Here is a 16,557-nt window from a genome sequence, read left to right as displayed (position 1 = left end):
AAAGAGAAACTGAGGGAATGAAAAAGCAGCATATCATTTAGGGGAGGAGTTTACATACTTCCTTCAGCTAAAGCTCTAAACTTCTGCCACAAGGACATACACACACACATACACACCCCTTGCCCTACAGGAGAATTACAAACTATTATGGTTAGTTTTAGCCAGTTTGAAATGAGCTTTTCGCCAACTCCACAGAGCACACACTGACAGATCCATGAGGAACGAACACACTGCCGGGAGTCAGCAGGATAGAGGTACGCTTTCTCTCTCTCTTTCAGTGTGTGAGTGTGTACTCAGCTGAAATTGCTGTGTTAATATATATCAAGGTTTGAATGGAAGTAGGACAAGTGGTTGAGGTGTAGTATATATACTTTTTAACTAGTTGTTGAGACTCCTGGTTGTCTCTACATATGTTTTACGTAGTGTAGTCTTTCTGTCTATTAGACTATAATGTAGGACGTTTTCTCTAACAATATGCCAGGTTTTTCACTATAACTATAGATTCTAAGAACTTGTTTTTCGTTCACTTTAATGGTACCAGCATGTGCTGCTTGGGCTTAGGCGACATTCTAAACTTAGAGTCTAAACCCTTTACTCAGGTTACAAATCTACCCCGTTCTTTTCACCGACATCCACGCACTGAGCCAGTAACCCAGAGAGACACCACTAACTCACCGTCTCAGGCGCATGGGACAGTTTAACCTCTTTGAATCACATTCAATAGACAATGTGCTGCCAAGCTACAACAGTCCAAGCTACTATCAAAACATTGGCTATAAAGTTGTCAGCACTGACATCTGCACAAATATGTGCTCTTGTTGTTTTTACAAGTTAGCCCAAACACAAATTTTGTGACAAATGTGACAAAAAAAAAATCTTGAAATCTTGAATTTTCACCTGATAAACGAACATTCGCAAAAAGAAATTGCATTCAAATGTATTTAATCTTTTATTTTAAGAGATTATAATAATGAGTATATCAAATACACAAACATACATACACATATATATATATATATATATATATATATATATATATAGAAATGTCCTCAAGAAGTAAAGTCAGTGTATAATTAACACACTGGGTATTCCCACAGCAAAACACTTGATTATGGAGAAGGCTCAGAGAGATGCTGTATGAGAGTTATGCTGAGAAATGCCTCCTGGCCGTTTACAGCTGCTCAGACTCACAAGATCTCCATAGATTCAATTACAATCTGACTGGGTTCTCTCTTTACAAAACGCTAAGATGAGCAAGATTATTCTGTATAGATAAATACCCTCTTTGTTAAGCCCCGAGACAGAGACAGTAGTGGTGACAGAGAAACACATTCATTGTTGTTTAAACAATCAGACAGTACATTAAAAAAGACTGAGAAGATTCATAAATATGATTTGAGCATGCTAGACATTTTTGACATCATGTTAAACACAGATAATGCCAAAACAATGACAGAACTCTGCAAGGATATACTGAGAGTTGCATCCTAAAAAACCTCATTCTTAACATTCTTTCCAAAAACTGAAACCAAACCAATAGCTGGAGGTTTGCTCAGTCAACACATTTCCACTAAAAATCTGTGGTTCTCAACTCGGAGACCAGTAAACTTCTAAGAAAGCAGTAAGAGAGGCATAAAAAGGTAAAATGGGCACAAAAATGCAAAACGGGCATAACAGGCATCATTATTCTTCCTCTCAACATCAAATGTTAAACATTTGTGCTACCAAATTCAGATTTTTTCATAGTCTTCAGAGATAGTGTTTCATTCTTCCTTTAAAATGCTTACAGACTAGTTGAACAGGCCAGGTAGCAAATTCGTCATGAAGAATGTTCTAATTTTCTCAGTAAGTGATAGCTTTTTAAATAAAGCTTTGGTACATATTTATTTATTTGATTGTATTAAATGTTCAATACCTGCAAATCATTGTGATTGAGTAGTATTGACTCATTACATTCAGTCTATCTTTGCACTGATAGAAACCTAAACCTAAAGAGGGCTGCCCTTTTCTGAGAGCCGGCCATGTTAGAATGGCCAACCTGCAGCTGTCATCCCTACTATTACAACATCTAGAACAAAATTGAAATTTAGTACCAGTAAATAAAAAAAAATCCATGTTTACTTGCTATGAGCAATGCCCATTAATTCAGTGGGCCTTTTGTCCCTGTATGCCAACAATGTGAGAATGCTGCTGCTCTTGCTTTCCACAAGAACCCCTGGCACAGAGAGGCACTGACCGCAGCCCACATAAACATGCCAGCAGTGCTTCAGAGTGCTTCACTCATCTGCCGAGTGGACGCAGAGAGGAAAGGGGAGAGTACGGAATAGATGGAAGTTAGAAATGAGCAATAGAGAGAGTGCAGTTTATGCAGGAGAGGAAAATGGAAAGGAAGAGAGAGAGGAAGAGGAGTGACTCCATCGATAAGTGGATCTATCATCGAGCGGGCACTATTGAACCTGAGTTTGAAGCTGGCTGTGTACATCATGGCATGCTGCTGCTGCTGCTGTCCAATTCCGTGCCTCAGAAACTGCTTCTTGTTTTCAGGTTGGTCCCACCCTGGCTTTCATAGATTTTTGCCATGAGAAGAAAGAGTAACATTCACAGGGAGACAACACAGTGTTTCTGTCAGTCATGGGTAATAGATTTACCCATGAAGGTAATGCAGGATGTGTAATTCCCTTAGGTGGCAGTTTGTGTGTCTTGTTGTTGTACGTAACGCTGTGATTGCCTATTGTGACTAATTACGTACTGTTGTCGCTGTGTGAGTTTCTGGTATATTGTTTTGCTGCTTGTGTGATTTCAGATCGTTTACTATCAGCTGTTGACTAATAACTAGCAAATACTGTCCTTATGATAGATGATTGTATCAATTTGAAAGTACGTGAGGATTTGTAATGCAAGTGTCAGGCCAATTCAGTATGAGGGTTAATGGTGTTTTACCACGTTTGTTACTGTTTGCATGCGCACACTCCCTCTCTTAGATTTTGGTCTGGTTTGCACATGCTTTTATTATTTGAAGGCTGTGATTCTGTCTTGCTATGCATTCAGTCACAGTTTGATTAGGCAATTACTCTACAAGCTTCAGCATGTCATATAGCTAATTTAATAACACTCCCCTAAACATCACCCTCCCTTTCAATAGCGATATCACCCGCTGAGTTTGATGCCTTATGGAATGACCCTCCATACGCTTTAGCAGCCATCAGTGAGCTCTTTTCGCCCAGTGACGCCATGACAGCTGGTAAGAGGATTTCTTGAGTCAAGCATGAGTGTTTCAGAAAATAAAGTCTATAGTACAGAGTTTTACATGATTCTAATATAAATGTATTTTGTGTTTAATAAATTATACTAAACAACAGTTTGAAACATCCTCTCTTTTCAATGCAAATCTGGGAAGGTCATACCCACCCGGAGATGAGGAAGAAGCTATTATTTAAACCATCTGGCTGATATTTATAGAGCCATTATGATATGGCTTGCACTTCCTGTTTATGTCCACAACTTTATGAGCTTGTAAACACAGCTCTGATATTTTTATATCTACAAACATGCTAATTAGTACCAACTGTATCATGTTTTTGAATAAGGAACTATTGTATATGGTCATGATCATACATATTCAAACATAGGAAGTGCATACCTGCAAAGGGAACCTTATACTTGTCCTTAATTATTCAGTAATTCATCAGTCTTATCCCTCTTCAGTCATTCAGCGTTGCTTTTCTGTAAGTGTACAGATTGATCATAAACTTAATAATAGAGTAGTTATGAGGTACTATTGAAATTCACTGAACTACATACCAAATGCTGTTGTGTTCTGTAAAGCTGTGTTGACCCCAGTTTCCTTTGTTTTGCCATTGGAGATGAGGAAGCGGAGGTTGAGGCCGAGGTGGAGGCAGAAGGCATAAGCAGAGAGATTTACTGGAGGAGGAAGGAAACATTCAGCGGAAGCAGCACAGTATCTTCAGCAGGAGAACGCTTCTCTCCAGGTATATCTGCAGCATGAATCTCTGTGTCCCGTAGACCTGCATGGAAATAATGGCCTCTATCTCCATAATGGCCTTTAATGGCTACACTTTTTAAGCACATACTCACAACCAATACCAGACTTCCTTAATGTGTACACTCGCCCTAATGGTATGCCTTTAGTGATGTGGTCGCTCATAGTGCTGTTCCTGAAAATTTTTTATAAAAATCATATTGGCTAAGCGTACTACTATACTGTGATGTTGGACAGCAATAAATCACACCCTACATTACTAGAGCATTCCTGTTACTGCTAATGCAATTGATCGTACATCTTGGTTTCTTTGTAGTGGATACTTAACTTCATTCCCTTTTGCTTTTTGGAGATGTTGTTTTGTTGTTTAGTGGGAGGCGACGATCTGGTGTAGCACCTGACGGTGAGCTTCAGGAGGCTTTACGTACCAGACTCCGAGTAGTAGAGAGCAACAGCCAGGATGTTGTCCAGCTCTTCAAGGTCAGATACAGAAGTATTCATGCAAAACATGTACTGGCACCACTGATGAACTTATTACTATTGATTACATTGAGTATTTCAATCTTCTTTACATTAAGTGACTGCTGATACTATCCACACAGGATCTGTCTGCAAGACTAGTGTCTGTTCATGCAGAGAAAGACAGCTTTGTCATCACCTTTAAGACTGTTGAGGAAATTTGGAAGTTCTCTACTTACCTGGCACTTGGTTAGTGTCAATGGAACTAACTTTCTGGCACTTCTACAGTAAAAATCCTTGTACTGTTGTAGCTTAACAAGTATTGCTGTTATATTCTAGGATATGTAGCAAGATGTCTTGAGAACTTTCTCTGTGACCAGTCGTTCTGGCTGGACCCTGCATTGTTAAGTGATATGGAAATCTGTGTAACAGTGGATGAAGACCACTTAGCTACTCTTTACTTGGGACTTCTGCTACAGGAAGGTAATGAGCCTCCACAACTTTCTGATTTCTCAACAGTTAACAAAATCACTAGTAAACACACACTGATTGGACAAATTGACAGAACAATCTCTACACATCTCAAGGCTCTGTTCTAAAGTCCACTATTGAAACATTGCTATTTAACCAATTCAGAGGTCACATAATTTGAAAACAAGATTGGGTAAAATAAGTCCTCTTATTTGCAAAGAGAGGAGTTTTTTTTTTTTTTCTTCTTCTTTTTTGTTAAGTCTCAACATTTCCTTGAGTTTGTTTACATACAAAATATCCTGCTTCTAAGAATTTTGTTACAGTGTAAACCACCTCATTCATACCAAGTCTCTCCTGGATGTTCATATTTGTAGTATTTATTCAAAACAATTACTTTTAAGCATGCCCTTTACTTGGCAGACATAACCATCTAAAAAAAACATTTATGGGACAAACAAACTTTTCTTATTTGACATATGAAAACATTATTATTTATTAATCCACTATAATGGGGCGGTCGTGGCCTAATGGTTAGAGAGTTGGACTTGTAACCAGAAGGTTGCGGGTTTGAGTCTCAGGTCTGGCAGGGATTGGGGGGAGTGAATCCAGCACTCTCTCCACCCTCAATACCACGACTGAGGTGAGACCCTTGAGCAAGGCACCGAACCCCCAACTGCTCCCAGCATTGGCTGCCCACTGCACCGTGTGTGTGTGCACTTGTATGGGTTAAATCAGGGGTGTCAAACTCAGTTCCTGGAGGGCCACAGCCCTGAAGAGTTCCAACCCTGCTCCACCACACAAACCACGTAGTTTTCAAATAAACCTGAAGGACTTGATTAGCTGGACCAGGTGTGTATAATTAGGGTTGCATCTAAACTCTGCAGGGGTCCGGCCCTCCAGGAACTGAGTTTGACACCCCTGGGTTAGGGGTGGCCAGAGCTTGGCCATACTTGGCCTCACGTCACAGATAAACTGTGAAGTTTGAGAACCTGTGAAATTAAGAACGCTACACACTCAGAAAAAAAAAATACAACAGTTGCTGCTGGGGCAGCAACTTTTCAAAAGCTATACCTTTGTACCTTATTTACCCCAAAGGGTGCATACTGTAGTAATACCTTAAAAGTACATATTAGTACACCCTTTTGAAAGGGTACCACCTCAGTGACAGCTTGTGTATCTTTTTTCTGAGAGTGTACAGAGGAATATGAACATGTTCATTATTGTTTTAGGTACATTCTTTTCCAAGACTTTATACAGCAGTGATTGCAAAGAGGAGGAAGAGGAGCTGACCTACAGGATAAATGACCTGGTCATGATTAAAGACATAGGACAAGACGCCATGTGGGAGGGTACATTGCTGTCCACGGGCCAACACGGGCTAGTGCCTGTGCATGATATGCAGCCTCTGCCCTATCCGTTTTATCAGTAAGTGACACTGATTTTCTAAACTCACGTAACTATATGGGAGGTTTTTTGGGAAGTGGGAAGAATTGTAACAACAGTTTTGTATGCCTGAATGACTACTTCTGTTATCCACTTGTTCTCTTGAAAGAAACATACTGTTTCAGGTTATCCCTTTACAGATACTATTTTTTCTTTCTTTCTTTCTAGGTGGTTCCTTAAGAAATATCCTGGAAATGCAGGAGGGATTCCAGTTAAAGAAGGCCTCTTTGATAATCCTGTTGGTGAGATTCTTCCTAAGTATCTAGAAAACCAATTCTCAAAATAACTCTTAAAATGAATATTCAAAATTCAGTACAAGTTAAGCTCAGTCAAAAGAATTTGTGGCATACCCTAATGTATCACAAAAATGAATGTATCCCTCCTTTCAAATACCTGCCTTACAGTTAGACACTTACAGTGGAAGTGAATGGGGCCAATACATAAATGTTAAAATACTCACTATAGCCACAAGACATAAAACATGCACAATATGCATTATGATTTTAGTGTTAAAATAATTCAAAGTGTAAAATGACATTCCAATTTACAAATTTCATTTTTCTTCCCTTTCAGTGGTGGGGACTTGTGTAGCAGTAGTGGACCATTACCCAGTGGTTAAAGATGAGCTGCAGTTACGCAAGGGAGACTTAATCAAGATTGAGGGATTTCTTTTCAATACTCTGAACATGTTCATAGGAAGACACCTTAACAGTGGAGATATAGGATTTGTTCACAAGGCCAGTGTAAAACCTCAGAGTATTGAGCCTCTGTAAGTAAACAGTTCAGCTATTTATATTCATAGATTTAGCATGTGCTGAAATGAGTGACCTTCTCTTCATTTTGTAAAAAACATTTATCTAATGTGCCTCTCGACGATACTGACATACCAATTGAAAGCAACCAGCTGGCAAACGCTATTTTATTCTGATGACCTTTGTGAATGTGCCTCTGTCTAGCTGGGGGTGATGAGGGTGATGGAAGGGGGGCTAGTGGAGTTGTGTGATGATGTGATGAAGCTATCCCAATGAGAGTCATGTGGCTGATAATGTTGTCTTTGTTGGCTTTGCACAGCAATGGACAATTGGTCTTTCTCAGTGAGGAGGAAAGGGCGGCCCTGTCTAAACTTAACCCCTGCTTTGAGCCCTGCCAGTCTGATGTACTGGCAAAAGTTTTCTCCACAGACATAAGCACTGTATATAGACTGGGTAAGAGATGAAACATTGTTTCCCTGGGAGACCCCAAATAATGTTTAAATGAATATAGTTCATATTCAAGAAAGTTCATAAAGGCTTGTATAGACATGAAGGTGAGAAAATGATGGCTGAATTTTCATGTTTTATACTCTTTCACACTGCAGATAGACTTGATGACTCTGATTTCACTTACATAAGAAATCATCCAAAGTCAGGTAAGCCCCTTTTTAAGCCCCTTCTTTTGAAATGTTACTACATTATTTTATCATGGCTGTCTTACTACAACTTCTAGTTGTATGGAATTAACAATTAACTTTTACCAAATTTCTTCTTCATTTTCTTGCACAGTCATACCTTCCACATTTTCCTTTCTTTCCTTTATTTATTATGTACAATTAGGGTTACAAAAAGGTGGAACATTTTCAGTACATTTTGGAAACATTCCCGAAATTTAAAAATCTTTCTAGGATTTTTTGGAATCTTACAATCTTTCTTTTGGAAATTTTTAAATCAACAATTCTGACATTTACTATTTGTGTAATCTGCAGAGCAGAAATCTACAGTGGATCAAAGAAAGAGCACCATATCTGAGAAAAGTGATGCAACTCCCTACCACTCGTCCCCACGGCAATCATTCTGTGCTTCTCGGAATCATCTGGATCGGGACTCAGAGGTCTTCTCCTTCAACCCGGAGGACACCTTTAGAGAGATGGATGAATATGAAGAAGACCCTCCAAATTTCTTGGATGAGGGTATCTGGGAGGCTGATGAAGCTGAGAGATGTGACCCGATCCTGACCCTCCTAAATCTGGAATATTTCCAGGACACATTTCAAACTCTGTACGACCTCTCCTACTCTTTCCTGGACACTTTCTTCCATAGCCTTCCAGAGGACGAGGTGCTTCAACATCTGGAAAACTTGCGAGAAGGAGCTAAGAAAGGCAGGATGCTCTGGGCCCACCGGCGAGCCTGCTTCCTTCTTGGACGGCTATGTGCCAAGAAACTGAAGTACTCACAAGCACGAGTGTACTTTGAGGAGGCTCTAAAGGTCCCTGTAAATGGTTTTGATGACAAGCCTCTTCTAATTGCCCTGTATACCAATCTCACTGCTGTTTACCTCAAACAGAAGATGATGGACAAGCTACCATTCACACTAGAGAAGGCAAGTGCTCTAATTATGTGCCTTCCTTGCCACAACTTCTGCTCTGTGGATGAGTTTGAGCTGCTCAAACCAATCATGCGCAAAGCCATAATTGAAAAAGACAAGTACCTAGAAGCACGGACATGCTACCTCTCCCTCTGTCTCTTTCTCCGTCTAAGAAAAATAGAGGATGCTTTACCCTTTGTAGAGAGACTTCAGTTCCTTACTATAACTCTGTCTGCGGAAGAAGGGAGGCCAGTTGCCCCTGTTGATCTCAATTGGATGTTGTGCAGGCTTTATCATAAAAAGTATTTGCCCTACCTCGCACTAGCTTCTTTAAGTTTAGACTCAGGGCAAGAGCATTCCTTGGATGATGCATTCCAGAAAATTGAACTCTTTATCAAAAACTCAGTCAGGCTTAATCCTCACCGGAAGGAAAGTACTTCAGTGCTTCCTGCACAGGTGGTGGTCTACCTTCAGCAGGCCTTGTCAATAGCTAGTCAAGGGGAAGACTTGAAGACTCAGAGGGACCTGTGTCTGAGCCTGGCTAGTGTTTACCAGCAGCATGGAGCTTTAGAGAGGGCCGTGCCCTTTGCCCAACAAGCAGCACAGACTGGAAGTCAAATTAATGAAGAGGAGGGCTTTGAGGCATCCATACTGCTGGCCTGGCTATTGGTGCTAACGGAGGAACCCATGCAAACTCAGAATACTCTGCAACCTATGCTTAAATCTTTGGATAAAACAGACAGTCCGACACAGCGTGGTGTAGTCTACAACCTTCTAGCTCTATGCCTCCGCAAACAGGGCAGAGTCCAGGAGGCAGCAAGAAACTTTTATTGCGCTCTGCAGATCTCCCGAGAGAATGGGAACAAGCGTAATGAAGCACTAGCATTGGCCAACTTGGGCTGCTTATCTCTATCTGTTGGGGCTTCGGGCCTAGCACAGTGTTTCTTGCTCAATTCCCTGCACCTATTCCAGTTTCTCTCAGAGAGCCCCACAGATCAGGAGCATGTCCAGGCTTTGCTTTGGCTTGGCAGGAGCTACAAGGATAGAGGAGGGAGTCAGGAAGTCAGAATATGCTTTGAGATGGGCCTCCTTATTGCTATTAGTGCCAACAATCTTCACAGTAAGTATAACGAGATTCGACTTTTCTGGATTGCATCATGAAAGGATGCATCTAAACCTGTTACCTATAGTGGCCCCAGAAAGTATTTGGACACTTAAGCCACAATTAAAATGTATAAATATATTTGCATGATATAACTAAATATCAAAATAAGTGGCATTTATTTAAGATGAATACAGCACAAGCACACTTTTTAATCAAAACATTTCACAAAATGATGACTGTAAAATGACAATTCTAAATGTATCGTTCAAATTCTACAAAAAGTCTTGAACACTCTATGGTTGTCAAACTTTGTGGAGCATGTTTATTGTTATATTTATTATTAATATGACAAACTACACTTGGTGGTAATTCCATTATAGGGCACCTGGCTTGAATTTAAGGTGAACTTGTAACCACAAAAAACTACCTCAAATCCAACTGGTTAAAACTAAAGAAAAATGAAATTGAAATTCAATCAATCAATCAATAATAATTTTATTCTGGTCCTCACAAACATATTTTCACAAAATAAATAAATAAAATACATTGTTACCGAAAAAGGAGTAGGCAGAAGCTTTGCTTATTATGCCTACCCTTTATACATAATTAACCGAATGGGTGAGACTTTTCGACTAAGAGATCGACTAAGTTAAATAACACTAAATAAAAAATATAACAAAAACATTTCCCAAAATGTACAAACATAATTCAAAACAAACATAAAAATACACACTCTTTAAACAATACAACAACAATTTATTTATACTGAGTCATATAATTATTTTTCACCTCGGTTTTATACATTTTCTTAAATTGGCAAAGTGAATTACATACTTTTAGTTCCTTATCACATTTTTTTCCATAGATTTACCCCTCAGTATCATCACTTTGCAATTTCTTGTCCATGTAGCTTGTATCGTGTTTTGTTTCCTCAAAATGTGTGCACGTCTAGCGATGTCAGCATTCTTTTTTGTAAGATGTTCATTCAGGTACACTCCCGTACCATTCAACTTCTTTGCCTGCCTCAGTAGCTCGGCTTTATGTTTCCGATTCACAAACCGAACAACTATTGCAGGCTTCGTTCTGCCATTCCTTCGTGGATCAAATTTAGAAAAGGCCCATTATCATTTGTTTGAAATGCTATATCTAATGCAATTAAATTCTGACATTTTAAAGTGTGACTTAAGTGTCTAACAGTGTGTAAATACCTTTTGGGATCACCTATGATTTAAACCTTCTGTATGTCACAGTCCTGTTTTCTAAATGATATAGTGTAATAATGAAAAACAAAAAACTCTTTTCAAATGCAGGTCAAATGGCTGTGGCAAAAGTTCTAAGTCGGCATTACGCTGACTTGCTGCTGTACGGACAGTGTATTGTTTACTATGAGCACTGCGTGGGGCTGTGCAGAATGCTAAAGAATAAACAGCTGGAAGGAGAGTACCTGGAACTTCTCAGCAACCTCTATCTCTCACTCAACACTGAGAAGTAAGAGCTCCTCTAAACACAATATAGAACTATTGCCAATACTTTGACACTTGATCCAATGAATTAAGATGTAATTTGTTAAAAAATACCTTGCAGGTCATCAAGGAAGTCTCTTGATTATTCAAAGCAAAGCTTAAGGATCTCCATAGACCTGGGAAAAAGACAGGAAGAGTCGGAGACATGGCTTCAAGTGGGCCGTATCTACTATCTAATCCATGAAGATGAACTGGCTGACATGTACCTACAGGTAAGACAAAGAACCAAAGCAGAGTATTGCAAAATGAGTTAATTATTTATTAAATGTTATCTTTTTTGCATATCCATTTGGAAAAGTATGGCACCAATTCTATGACAAGTCTAATCTTTACATTTTTAGTCTATGGTAAAAGAAGCTTATTACTTATTCATATACATGTATGTTTTTATCAGCTCTTATGACTATAAGTTCTTTATCCATAAACAACTGTTTACAGGCAGCAGTTAAGACAGCCCTGAGGATGAATGACCCATGCTTTGCTATGAGTATTTATGAGGAAGCAGGAGATGTGTTCTTCAAAGGACACAGAAACCAACTGGCTGCCCTACCATTTTACAGGGTAGGCCTCGCCTTGGGTTCACAATAGATATTACCAAGACAGTTCGATAACAGTTAAGAAATGTAAGAATCCATGCTGAATCGCATGTTATTCATCTGACTCTATTTGCTGTGTTTTTCAAAACAAAAGGATGGGAGCTTGCCATTTGCACGCAGCATAAAGGATGTGCACTCGGAGTTTAGGCTGTTGAGCAAACTCACAGAGCTCCTGATGAAGCAGAAGCAGTACGAGGAGGCACTGCAATACGCCACACTCGCAGTGCAGGTCAGCGCCACAACTGGTAAGACCTTTATACTCCTCAGTTTAAAAAAATAAATAAAACAATCTATAGCTAAGCTAACCCTGGAAATTTAAAGCCAATGATTTACTGTTCAGCAAATTTTGCCTATGAGTTGTGTAAAATTATTATTATTACCTTTTGCTTTTAAAGCTTCAACTATGTGGCCCCCTGCTGGAGACACATGTCCTCTACAGCATAAATCATTTAAAGAATACTACATAATGCATGCAATTCAACATGAAATCTAAACATAGTTTAATTTTGTTAAATGTGAATGCTATACTTTATACATTTATTCTTTTTTATCAATATAACTAGCTCCACCTGAAGTTATTTATTCTCATCTCAAAGATGAGATGCACCCTGAAACGAAAAAGCAATAACCTGACAAAGTTTGGTCATTTTAATATTAAGTGCTATGTGCATTTCTTACAGGTGTTCCTCTGAATGAGAGAGTGTCCTTCCATCGTCTTGCATCTGTGTACTTCTCTTTAGGGAAGTATGAGATGGCTGAGAACTACTACCTTAAATCTCTTTCACTCTGCCCCACTGCAATTGAACATGCCATTGAAGTTCGGTACTATGTTAAAGTGTACTGCAGACTGGCTGATCTGACCCTATACAGATTAAAGGTGAGACTCTCATTAACATTTTGAACATAAGAGTACAACATGTTTCCACATGTAAAAATGAAGAAATGGAAAATTATGCTCATACCTCCATACACATGTATTTTTGTTTAAAAACCTTATATGAATCTGATTTTCCCCATTTCTGAGAAATTTTCTGTACATATAAACACAAATTGTGTGAAATTATTAGTGAAAGTTGCCCATCACTCAGTATCACTCTGAGTAAACGATGAAGAATGTTTATGTTTACTTTTTCTGCCTTAGGATGCGTTCGATGCAATGGGCTACTTCCAGTTAGCCCTGGCGGCAGCTCTGGAGGACAAAGAAAGCCTAAGCACATTGTACATAATCTACATGAAGCTTGCAGAGATCCATGCCAACTACATACCCGATGCGGAACTGAGTAAAAGCTACATGGAAAGAGCGCAGGGTTTGAGGAAGGAACTAGCAGGATACACCGACTCTAGTGACACAGAAGAAATCCAGCAGGACCCAGCAGAGGCAGAGCTTGACACTCACACCAAAGATCAGTCAGACTCCAGCAGTGGCACCAGTACTCTGACCGAGTCCAGCATGACCAACACCAGCCTCACAATCAATGCAGAGTCTGAGCACATACTCTCTAACACAAGCCACAAAGGCGACCCGAATACTAACGTATCGGAGGAAACGGACGAAGGGCCTCCTGATCAAACCAATCCAGAGACTAGCAGTTTGAAGGAAGCTTGACAGTTGTATTGTGAAACTAAATTTTATGACTCTGAAAAATGTACCTCTTTTAATGAAGATCTGCAATAAGACACTTTTTTCTTTTCTTTTTTTATCAAATTTTTTAAATTCTATAATATATTTTCTATTAGTGTTTCAAAGTGAATTGAAATGAAAGATATTGCATAATTGTAAATTAATTTGTATATCTGTAAATATGATTGTTTTTTTTTGTTGTTGTTGTTTTTTTTGTTTTTTTTTATTTGTCTACCCTCCCTGAGGGCTCTTAAAACGTTTACTTGATTAAAACCTAAGAAATTCTGTTAATGTCAATGGGCAAAATATAGATTCTATTGGAAGTGCATGATCACAAAGAGCAGTGTAATTTTTAATGAAGCTGTCTTAACTAGAGCTGGCTTAATGCTCGATCAGTTAGGCCCACAGTATGTATCTATGTATTGTAATTGTGAAGTGAGAGGTAACTTGGCACTTGAAGCAAACTTAAAGGTCAAACCTAACCATTAAACATCATCTTAACTTTAAACACAAACGGCCCCTCCGGACAGTAGGCCAGGCCCAAATGAGTGCTGTGACAAGTCTGTAATTATAACTGATCATTAATTATTAGCCTATATTTAGGATTATTGCAAAGTCATCAAAACTGGCTCATGGCATCAGAACTAGGTCCCGATCAAGGACCTGCCCCATACAGCAGAAGAGGACTATTATTTTGCTGAACGAACTGAGGATGACGTCACGGGCTCAGATTTGGTTGGCCAATCGGCGGAAAGAGGCGTGTCACGACCGCCCACAATGGGAAAAATAATTTTGAAGTCGTTTATCAGTTTTCTACCCGTGAACCAAAAAAAAAAAAAACGAAAATCAAGCCAAAATCTCGTTTTTTTGAACAAATGAAAAAACGACCGTTTTCTCGTTTCTGCTGCTTTAATTAAAAAACACGAGAGGGTGCAATAAGCATTAGTTTACAGACAGATATAGGCTACGCATAGGCGTAATTTACGGGTGGGACATGTCCCCACCACTTTTTACCAGGCTCGATATTGTCCCCACCACTTTTAAAAAGTAACTGAAAAATAGATTGCGTAAGGTATGTATTAAAGGAAAAGCACCATCTACAAATAGTCACTCTTCATAATCTAATTCATTCATTTAACAAATTTTTCCGCCGGTCAGAAGCTTTTCAACGTCCTCAAAGATGAATATTAAGTCTCGTTGTGAAACTATCGCGAGATACGCGATATGCTTCATGGGATATGTAGTTTCCTTTCCCTATAATTAGTCTACAGATCCTGTACCTCTTTTAAAATTGATTTGTAGTCTACAATGTTAATACTGTATTTTAGTCTTACTCTTACCTCTACATTTTCTGCTCCCTGTTCTTGTTCTTTGTCAGTAGGCACATTTGTCTGATTCTGGGGGAAAAATTACTAGTTCAACCCAGGATCTAAATGTTTACATTTGCAATCATAAGCAATATTAGCATTTGTCCATCATTGAAGGCTGAATAATAGTTAAAGCACTTTTAGGTAACAGGACAATTCTATGTTATGACTTTAGTTCATAGTCCTTTAATTCAGTTTTGTATTAAATCACAGCGCGCTCCAGTGGCCGCCAGAAAACATGATTAGCGACAGTATGTCTATATTCACGTAAGTTAAATATAATATTTTTTCGTGTTAAGCAAAGTAACTTACTGTGCGTGGCTGCTTCACTAAAAAGCTTCTTATATCACTTCCACACTTTCTTTTGGACATTTTGTTGATGTTTTAACATTTATGCTATAGGTAGCAACATTTACCGTTAACTAGCCTTTACATGTGGGGTGGGGGAGGAAAAAATAGAGCTTTTATAAAAACGTAATAAGAAAAAAGATTCGTCAAAACAATTTCATTTATTTAATTATTTAATTAATAAAGGTAGCTTAACCATTTTAAACACAAATGAACTCTCATTCACGTTTTACACAAGGTTTTGCCTAGTTCAGGATTGGTTAAATTATTTGATTGGATGAGGAAACATTTTTTGGGCTTGTCTTGACTCTTGACGTAATGTTGATTCTTCCATGTTCAGCGCCTGCATCGATCACACATGCTTTTAGCAAGTTGTCTGGCTTATTAAGAGAACATATGCAAGTAATTCAAAGTAGAATGAATCGTAATACACACACACACACACAATTGTGCAATTAATGAATACGCTGCAGCTGAGCTGACCATGAAATGGTAAGTTCACCATATTTATCTTGCGTATTTTGATTGATATTAGCTACCTTGGATGTGTTGTGATAAGCAAAACGTAACATTCACATTGTGAATGTTACGTTTTGCTTATTTGGATGTTTATAGACCTATTTGTGAATGTGATGCACGTGTACATCAAAGTGAAAATTAAGTGCATTTCCAACTCTGAACTCAGTCCCCATGTAAATTCGGTTATTAAATAAACAAATAGCAAAATGAGTTGTGTGGTGTCCCCACCACTTTTCAAAGCAAAGTTAGGCCACTGCGGCTACGTTATACATAACAATTCCATAGGATATTACAATGCAATTTAAATACAGAAAATATACTTTGCAGGTCAGCACCGTTCATTTATTTTATTTTTTATATTATGTGAAAATGTTAAAGGAGGATCATATATTAATCGTTTTAATTACTTTACTATTTTTAGATTGACATTACATCTTCATACATTTTAATCTCCTTTTCAAGCACCATAAAAAGGTTTGCCTTTTGTAAACTTGCATTTACGGATGTGAAATTTACATAAAAATAAAATAAAATTTATAGTAAAACCAACATCCTTTAAAGAGCGATCCTTGATATAATAACCCAAAAATCACACGTTTATAAGATAAAGAATTTAAAAAAAAAATATTATCAGCAATGAAAAGCTCCACATTATTCCAAAAATACTGGGTATATTGGCAGGACCAAAACAAATGAGAGATTGTTTCAGTGGAGCATTCACAGAAAGAGCATTTTAATTTTCAATATCAATTTTACATTTTTGCA

At 38.4% G+C, this 16,557-nt stretch overlaps 1 protein-coding gene and 1 long non-coding RNA gene across 3 annotated transcripts; one reads left to right on the top strand and one right to left on the bottom strand.

Moving 5' to 3' along the window:
* Positions 1 to 85: 85 nt before the first annotated feature.
* LOC306852972 (SH3 domain and tetratricopeptide repeat-containing protein 2-like) lies at positions 86 to 14,378 on the top strand. 2 transcript variants are annotated; one of them, XM_079390108.1, is made up of 18 exons: positions 86 to 254; positions 3,143 to 3,241; positions 3,864 to 3,989; positions 4,353 to 4,480; positions 4,603 to 4,708; positions 4,799 to 4,942; positions 6,160 to 6,355; positions 6,542 to 6,615; positions 6,947 to 7,142; positions 7,445 to 7,578; positions 7,731 to 7,781; positions 8,115 to 9,833; positions 11,129 to 11,306; positions 11,403 to 11,553; positions 11,780 to 11,902; positions 12,032 to 12,182; positions 12,618 to 12,814; positions 13,079 to 14,378. In XM_079390108.1, exons 1-18 carry the CDS (start codon positions 215 to 217, stop codon positions 13,541 to 13,543), a joined length of 4,278 nt encoding a protein of 1,425 aa, XP_079246234.1. In that variant the 5' UTR covers positions 86 to 214; the 3' UTR covers positions 13,544 to 14,378. The 2 variants fall into 2 exon arrangements, with proteins under 2 accessions (XP_079246234.1, XP_079246235.1); XM_079390109.1 differs by having other exon boundaries at positions 169 to 254; positions 2,545 to 3,241.
* LOC306852975 lies at positions 10,296 to 15,365 on the bottom strand. Its single transcript, XR_013782687.1, has 3 exons — positions 15,238 to 15,365; positions 14,899 to 14,955; positions 10,296 to 11,547 (listed from the first exon to the last, which is right to left on the bottom strand). It is a non-coding gene; the product is annotated as an uncharacterized lncRNA (long non-coding RNA).
* Between the last annotated feature and the right edge of the window lie 1,192 nt (positions 15,366 to 16,557).

Source organism: Barbus barbus, assembly GCF_936440315.1.
Source record: "Barbus barbus genome assembly, chromosome: 33".
NCBI lineage: Eukaryota > Metazoa > Chordata > Actinopteri > Cypriniformes > Cyprinidae > Barbus > Barbus barbus.
This window is presented reverse-complemented; position numbering and strand designations above follow the sequence as displayed.